Source organism: Metarhizium acridum, assembly GCF_019434415.1.
Source record: "Metarhizium acridum strain ARSEF 324 chromosome Unknown scaffold_13, whole genome shotgun sequence".
Lineage (NCBI taxonomy): Eukaryota > Fungi > Ascomycota > Sordariomycetes > Hypocreales > Clavicipitaceae > Metarhizium > Metarhizium acridum.
In genome coordinates, this window is record NW_027094016.1 from 1,032,316 (window position 1) to 1,041,168 (window position 8,853).

General features: G+C 51.5%; 1 protein-coding gene across 2 annotated transcripts; it reads left to right on the forward strand.

The window, feature by feature from the left end:
• The first annotated feature begins 6,282 nt into the window (after window positions 1-6,282).
• Window positions 6,283-8,853, forward strand: J3458_002904 (uncharacterized protein). 2 transcript variants are annotated; one of them, XM_066117467.1, is made up of 4 exons: window positions 6,283-6,920; window positions 7,022-7,229; window positions 7,310-7,761; window positions 7,833-8,853. In XM_066117467.1, exons 1-4 carry the CDS (start codon window positions 6,638-6,640, stop codon window positions 7,958-7,960), a joined length of 1,071 nt encoding a protein of 356 aa, XP_065977253.1. In that variant the 5' UTR covers window positions 6,283-6,637; the 3' UTR covers window positions 7,961-8,853. The 2 variants fall into 2 exon arrangements, with proteins under 2 accessions (XP_065977253.1, XP_065977254.1); XM_066117468.1 differs by having other exon boundaries at window positions 6,283-7,229.

Below are 8,853 nucleotides of genomic sequence, written 5' to 3' on the forward strand. Positions count from 1 at the left end.
TTCCCACCCAACATGCATTGGGTTTCGCAGGACAGCGGGTTTGACGGTTACATGCTCTTGGTGTCGCCTTCCTAGGTGTCCTACCATAGTAGGTATGTACACCCACGCGCTAATGCTACTACCGGCTTCGGCACCGCATGCTCGGGATGTGTATTTAGTGTGCCAAGGAGTGTGTCGATCGATCCCATGTAGCGAAATGGGACCACGAAACCCCGGATTAGTGCGTTTCAGAAGTCCCAACCAGGACTAGAGCCGCACCATGATGTCAACTTCGGTTTAGCGTCCTGGCTCGATTGAGACTGAGATGTGTACATAGAAAGTCGTCATTTCTCAGTTTAATCAACAGGCTTTTGATTTCTCCGAGACTTGTCAGAGCAAGACGACCCAAGATTGTGTGTCTGGCCGAAAGGAGAGTCATGTTCGGCATGATGCATGCGTTTCAGGAACCAACGGTATTTCTTGCTTGCCTTTTCGGTAAAGACGGGTCTCCGAGGAGCCCACCTGGGCAGTGGAGGTTGGATAATAATATAAAACGCATATACGGACCACGGAGGATATATTTTTATATATGTTTATTGGCATGCCACTATCGGTAGAGTATATTCGGAGATAGTATTGTCAATGCAGACAGAGGGACCAAGATGATGGATTATGCCCTCACGTCTTTTGTAACCGAGCTGCGGAGTACGCTGGGATGAATTGAATCTGAGCCACGGAACAGTTTGGCGTACCAAGGTCTTTGGGCGCATGCCATCCGCGAGCATGTTGCCGCTCTATCACGAGTTTGCTCTCGAACCAAATAACACTTTAACAGTGGAATTTTGAAGCCGCCGGGGAATTGAATGAGGACGCAATTTGAGCAGGCGTTAATTCGGCTAAAACCCATGAAAAGCTGGATAAGGGTACAGAGTAAATGGGATGCGCGTTACGGAGTACGGAGCACAATAAGGGATTGATGGAGACTGAATGACTTGCACTGTGGACCTGTGGGGTCTGGTTACATAACTGCGGAGTGCCTGGGAGCCTGTTTTAGGTACTTAGCTTAGGTGCCTAGCTCTGAAAGTGTTAGTTTGATACCGGCCACCAGGGCCACAAACTCCCTTGATGTCCCGACTCAAACACCCACCCTCATCTGTGGCCAAGTCGGCAGCGGTTTGATTGCTTGGTACCTTTGCAGCCGGTTGATTTCCATGTGAGTCTGACGCTTCTGAACCCCGAAAGTTTAAATGTTGACACCTTCGACGAGCTGAAATTTGTCGAATTTGGTGTCCAAGACACAAGGCTGGATGCAAGGCACTTGACCGTATCTCCTAGCCGACTGCGCAGCTGGCTGTGGCGAGATGACGAATTTGCCTCACTCGTTGCAGCGTTCCCTCGCAGCCAAGGCGGCACTTGGCTGCCAGACCAGCAAAACGAACAAGGCGGCCGTCTGGATCAAGGATGTTTAGTGGCCAACAGTTGTGATAAAGTAGAGCCAAGCATTGCGCTACGGTTGGCGCGCTGTGGAGCTAGCGTGCTTGGCTTCGTTATGGAGGTCGGCGAGCATCGAACCAGTTGACGTTTAAGCAGCAATGTTTAGCATGGTAAATACGCATGCCCAATCGTTACCAAAACTACGTCTGTGCCCAGGTGATCTATATATGTCTGTGTGGTGGGTATTTTCGCCCGCCGTGAGAACACCGCTTCGGCATTGTCCGCGGCAGTTGCCCTTTCCATGTTAACCTCTCTTGACTTCACCTCACAGTCAGCCGAGCTTCCGTGCCGGTATGACAGACAGACAGACAGACAGTCTGGCTGCGAACGAATCTATTCCAACCCTCTAGGCCTTTGTTTCTTGTCACCTGCAGCAGTTCAATATCAAAGTTATTGGCAAGGTCAAAGGTGCTATGCTAAATGGCATGCTAAATGTCCGAGGACTGGCATCATCAGGTCCTTGCAATGTATATCAGTACCACTGGTGAAATTCGACTTGTAGCGCATTACCCGTGATTGTTATAAATACTCCGTACCGGAGAACCGTTGACGCGGATGGTGAGGCGGCCTCCCAATTATGAGATGCATAGGAGTTCCACATCCGAGTTGCACAAATCACCACCACCGTTGTAGGTTCCGAGTTCGACTTTTGAGTTTGACTCTGGTGTCATGGCCAGTACGTGCGGCCCCGGATGGATTCATCGCGAATCCTCACGACATTTGACCCGACGACTGTCTCAGTTGGAGCATGGAGTAGGTGACCGCTTAATATGTTGTTGAACCTAGGTACTTTGCGTGGCATCCATATCGAAACGGGAGATTCTTATCGGCCCTCAAACAAAAAAAAAGAGGCTAGACTGCTGTGGTCGTGTTTGATAGGCCTACTTTTTGGATGTGGAGAGATTCCGCTACAATACAGGACAAACAGTCTGTGGCAGAGTGTATTTGCCCACCAACAAGTATACACTAATATACCGCAGTATATACGGAGGACAGAGGGTGATAACTGGGCACACGCTTCGCCTGCCACTATAAGGGGCAGTGTGGTGTGACGTAGGTGCAACCCAGAGACGTACCGGTGGTACCATGGGAATTGGCGCCCCTCGGTGATGTCAGGTTTGATGCCACCAAGGCTCAAGGTTGTGGGCGTTTTATCTGGACGAACAACTTGTCGACCAGTAAACTTGAACGGGCACCCGCACCCGTAAACTCTCCTCCTACTCCGCCCGTACCGGCTCCTTGGTTTCCTCTCTGCCCAGATTGAAAACCCTCTGGGGTTTGAGGTCGCATCTGTCCCAATTGCGGAGTGAAATACGGAGTGAAATACGGAGTAATATTAGTTGAAGCAACAAGGTCGATATCGCCATCCAGGTCAGCACCCACGGGTAACACTCGGTCGCCACCCCCGCCCCCGTACCAATCAACCGCGCACGACGGTCATGTTTTCCATGGCATGAAGCCTGCCTTTTTGCTTTTGAATGTTTGGCTGAGTTCTGCGTCTGCTGCTACATCAACAATGCCTGCCAGCCCACAGTGGTGCTTGTCTCTGGCCGTCCCATTCCGTGGACCTCGTTCCCCTCGTCCCCAGCTCAACGGTCCGCTACGAGCCTACGACAACGCCCCGTTGGACCGCGGCTCAAAAACTCGCCGCATGCTTATGGTGTGAGAGCGCTGTGCTTCTACAGTTTATGCTGGAGTTATTACCTAAGGTGCCATATGGAGCATTTGGCTTTCTTAGCCTTGCATCACCGCCCGGCACGCCCCTAAGACACGCTGGTGGATGCTGCATGTGGAAATCCGTGGATACTTGATTAGGACTTCGACAAAATCTATTACGCCAGGCCATTAGCAAAATGGACCAGAGAGCCAGACGGGTGCGGAGTACAAGCAAAAAGCAACGGCCATTTGCAAACCCAAAGTGTCCTGGAAGACCAACCCGTGAGCAGACCTCACTTGTACTCGGTCTCGTTTGCTGCACCTGGCGAACCGGTGTGAAGTACTAGGTATGCATGGGCTATCCCACTGCCAGGTCTTCGGTAAAGTCTGTTGCGTCGCCGCTATATCCATTAGCTACATAGCTCTCTTGGCTCTTTGTGGCGTTTGGTTAATCTCTGCATATGGTCGACTGGTCCCTTTAGTCGCCTTCACAAGGACGTTGTTCCAATGGCTGCAGGTGTGTGGTTGAGTTAACAGGGTATTTCATAGAGCCGTTGCAAAACCAGCTGTCTGGCAAGCGCTAGGTACCTATTGTTTGTGTTGCATTGGAAGGCGGCCCTTGAATTTCTGAGTCTGCTCCTATGCTGCGAATCTGCGGTGTCAATACAAGATAAGTCTGGAATGAGAACCGGTTTCGTTTCGGATTTCACAAGCAGCAGCTACCCTCGTCTGCTGTAGACAAGCATTGACAAAGGGAAGCCAAGAACGGGCAGTACTCTGGCAGGCTGGAAGGCGGGAAGGCGGGAAGCAACGGCAGAATCGAAGGCTGTTCAGGGCAAGGAAGGAACGAAACACCGCACCATCATCAGTATGCCTGGCATCCAAGAATCATCAGGCAGGCAAGCAATCAAAGGCGAGGGCTAGCATGCCACACATGCACACACACTTGCACTCGCATTTTCTGCCGGGTTTGACAAGGTGCCAAGACCCACTTTTCTCAGTTCCGCTCTCGTCGTGCCAGTCTCTGTATGCTGTCACCCCGTCGCCCCCGTCACCCCTGTCACCGCCGTCATCCCCATCAAAGCCTAGATGATGGGCGATGGCAATCAATTGACCAAACGGCCCTGTCGATATCCAAGATGGATCAATTGGCAAGTTGGCTGCTTGACTGCTTGCTTTGGGTTGTTGTGCCCGCGACGTTTCCGACGGTAATTCCTAGACCCTGCATGATCCCGCTCAGCAGCAGCACCAGCACCACCAGCACCACCATCGCCCACTCACACGACCGTGTCCGTCTCCAACTCCATCGCCTCAAAGAGTTCTTTTCGAGTGTTTGGCAAAAGGTGAGCTCCTCTAATCATGCGCTTCTTGCAGCCTCACCTGCAGGCGTGCGCAAGAACACATGTGTCTCCCAGTATTGAAGCAGACCCACTGACAACAGGTGGTCGACTTGAGGATGGACCGACTTGTTACCGCGCCCTTGGATTACTTGACTGAACTTGGGTATTATTCACAGGTATCCCATCCCTAGCTCAAGTCACGGGCCTCTAGAGTGCCTTCCTCAAGGGCCACATGTTTGGAGGGACCACTTGGCGTTCATTCCCTCCACATCGGCTTGATGGTGTCTCGTGGTCCTTTCTCCAGTCTCCGTTCTCTCAAGCCTTCCCATGTTGGTCCATGCCCCTGGGCTGAGAGGGCTAACTGGCCAACTGGCTAACTGGCCGGGGTAAGCCGCCCAAAAGTGCCGTGGACTTCGTCTTTGATGAGAAACACGGCCATTTACCACTCGACAAGGCTGGCTTCATGCCTGGCAGCCATTTGGATTTTGCTGAAGACGGGCTACTGCTTGTGGCCTCATTTGCACTCGGACCACTTCCGTGCAAAGGCCCAAGAGCTACTGACTCCGTTGAGTCCGTACTCGCCTGGACATACTGTGCTGCGCTAACAGGCTGCAGCTCCGGCTCCGACGACATCCCCCCACCTTCAATTGGCACAAACTTGACCCATCCTGTGCGTCGGTATCCACTCGCATCGACCTTGCCCCTCTGCCGGGTTCAACTTTCAAGTCCCTTCTTTGGTATTATTTGTTGCTTTTCATTCGTACAATACCAGCCATGTCCAAGCCGGATGTTGGTCCTATTCCGCCTTTTGACGCCATATCGGTAATCTTCAACACCCACTGGATTCGCACGCCGGGGTTTTGTCTGGCCAGAGGGTGCTTCTTTTCTTTTTCTTTTCTTCTTCTCTCGGCATTGTTTCTGGCTCTTCTTCTTGCCACATGTTGTGCACATGTGTTGCCATTTGCATCATTTTGCCGCCCGATAAGGCTAACCGTGGCTCATTGTTGTCTACTTGAGCTTTCGTAGTAGGCTTGACGATCCAGTGCACCACGCGTCGACCATTTGCCAGTCGTTATGCATGCCTCGATGCTGTGCGAAGTGAGGAGACAAGACAAGCTTCAAGTCTGCACCTGCTCGTGGTCATGGTTGAGACATGACTCCGCACAGCACTCTTGTTGTTACGCTCTTGACCTGTCAGACTGTCTAATCCATACTTGGGACACTAACTACTACAATTCACGCCGAATAAGGACGGACAAGTCAACTTTTTTCGACTAGTCTAACGCACTCCATATGCATCCCATGCCATCACAGCATCGCTTGCCACACTAGTAGCTCCAGCGAACCTATCGCCCTGGTTGACAGCACGGCACGCATCTTGGCACCACGCACGCACAACTTGCTGATCTTTTCACCGTTGGCCCAGGATTGGGCGAGTACACACAGTGCCGTGAGGGCCAATCCTGGTTCGGTGGGACTGGCCTCTCCTCGAACTCCATCATGATCCAGTGCCGTCCAACGTCCAGCGTCCAGCAATCCGCCTTCACACTGTCTTCCCCCCCTTTGCCCCCCCAACCCACGCTTAGCCTGGCGCCAACGTCCAAAGGGCACACCCCCCTCCCCCCTGGTCGGTTCTGGCTGCTACCCTACCTCATCGTCCCAACCCTGTCGCCTCGGCCATTTGGAAAGGGACATGGTGCTGCTGATCAATTAGACCAGAGTTGTCGCACACCCTGCTGCTGCTAAGCACACGAAGTAGTCTACTGGCCCTCCCACTGGCCATTGCTCTGAGGCCTGAACCGACGCACGTCAACTTAAGAGCCGTGGGCACTTAAGACTTCGCTGATCCCACCTTGGCTTCCGACCAACACGCTCCATCTCCAGGCGGGATCTTCTTGTCTCTGATCTGTGTTACAGACTTGGCTTTCTTTCTAGTCAGAATCCCGCATTTGATCAACAAACCTTCTTTCTGTCTACAGTCACCATCTGTTGTTGTTCGCAAGTGCTGCTTTCTATTGAGCGTTGGGTCTCGCACCGCCGTCATATATATACACCGTCATAAATCTCTGGGGAACTGCTATAACACTTCGTTTCTTCTTCTACATAGCATCGACACCAAGAGCAATACCATAGCGTCATTGGCAATTGTATTAGCCTTGGGTATCAACATGACCATGACCCTAGACGCCTCTCAACAGCAGCGCTTTGCGCCTCCGTTGAACTTCGACTACCCTCACCATGGGCCACCACCAACATTTTCGAATCCGTGGTCATCATCAACATCTCCTTCACAGTCAGCACCAGCCCCTGGGAATCCTTTGTTTGTTGGCAGCCAGCATCAACCCGGAATGAATATGATTGCCGGCAAGGGGCCCGCAGGGAGAGCCAGCACCAGCAGTGCATCGTCAATGGCATCGTATGCGTCATTACCCGTCGCCACCACGGGAGCAGGTATGGCTACCACTTATGCGCGTACACATGTATATATGTATACATACATATATACAAGGGGGATTAGTTTCATCGTTTGGGATTTCTAACGCAATGTCTAGACCTGTTGACTTTGAACCGTATGCAGACTACATCTGCTGCCTATGGTGATACTACCTATGCGACTTCTGCTTCTCCTGTTAACGGCCACTTTGTGCCTGGGTCTACTGCTCCTTATGATGCTATTGGCTATGCTCCGGCTCCTATACGACAATCTGCTTTTGGTATCAACCATGAGGCCGACTCAGCGAGAAGAGCATTTCCTCAGCCGTTAGTTCCTACTAAGCCTCAATATCCGTGAGGGGCTTTTGACTCGACATGCCAATGTACTAACTGATCTTGCTATTCAGGATGCCTTCTCAAGCCGATGAGCGAAGGAGCTTTGCTGATGCTCTGGACGCAAGCCATGGCATGCTTGCCATGAGCCAAGAAACTCCCCGTAATATCTACGGTGCCCGAAATGACCGCACTTCTGTGGACTCTTATGGGTTTCCTTCTACGCATTCTACAAGCTCCTCAATTTCCTCCAGTGGCAACTTCAGCTCATACTACGGTGACTCGGTATCAGATTACTCCTCAGCTGCTGGCTCCGATATTGAATCCGCCAACTCGCGAACGCTGCCTCGTCCCCAAGGCCTCATTGGCTCGCAAATCCCCCCTGCGCCTCAGTCAATGATGGGCCAGTTCAGCTCAAAAGTCTCTTCAAGCACACAGAAGAAGCACAAGTGCAAGGTTTGCGACAAGAGGTTCACTCGACCAAGCTCACTGCAGACACATATGTACAGTCATACCGGCGAGAAGCGTATGTCCCCCTTTTTTTGATCTCCTACTCAACGTAGAAAATATCATCGTAATACTAACCCCGGAAATCAGCTTTCGCTTGCGAGGTTGAAGGGTGTGGGCGACATTTTTCTGTCGTTTCCAATCTACGCCGACATCGAAAAGTCCATCGAGGGGATGCTCGCTCGGAAGCTGGGTCGGAAGACCATCAATCGGACTAGATTTGACTATTCCGCACCATGAGTGTCGGTTCCTAGCGCCACGACGAACCAGGGCATAGAGGCTCTGTAAGGCTTGGATTGCGACGACAATCGAACATTAACGAATATTCCCGTCATGTTTCATACCCACCGGAGATACACAACTGTGATGATGAGAAAATAGAGCAGGCGGCCAAAATTAATAGGTTTCTTTGGCTCCCGACATCCAGGCGGACAGAAATTGCACATGGATGCGACCATGTACACGATAATAGGGTTGCTTTGAATTCCTTGATTTCAAGCGGGGGTCGGTGCATTTGCGTCTGTGTCAGGACTTTCAGCATCTTCTTTTGAAGAGGCGGTCTGCCACATCCTTTCACTGTACATGATATACATTTTCTGCGACAAGGCGACATTGGATACTTGAAGGGTCACGAGAGCAGTCGAATCGCGGTTTTGACTCGCTTTCTATGAGGTGGGACCTGCACCTGGCGTTTTTGGCGTTTTGGATATATATTTTTCTCTTTTCTTTTTTTTTTGCTTCCCCAAGTTGCTCCGTCGAGCTAGATTGCCACGGGGAAAAGGCCATGGATTGCTACGTTTTTTGTTCATATGGCAGCGTTCATGTCGTGCGCAACACATCTTTTCCGAATGTTCAAGGCGGGCAAAAGACGAGGGCCCCGGCATCAATTCAGATGGGGCTATCAAGAACGATCGACGAAACACGGGACGAAAGGGAACGGGGTTTTGGAAAGGAAGCTGACGAAAGGCCACTAAGATGGGTGGTAGACCTACCTCTCTTGGTCAGGCTGACACTGGTCAGACGATCAATTGTACGAATAGTTTCTATGTGAACAGTGATATATACCCGATTCGCAGATACACACGAAGTTGAGAGAAGTTCGATATCTTCC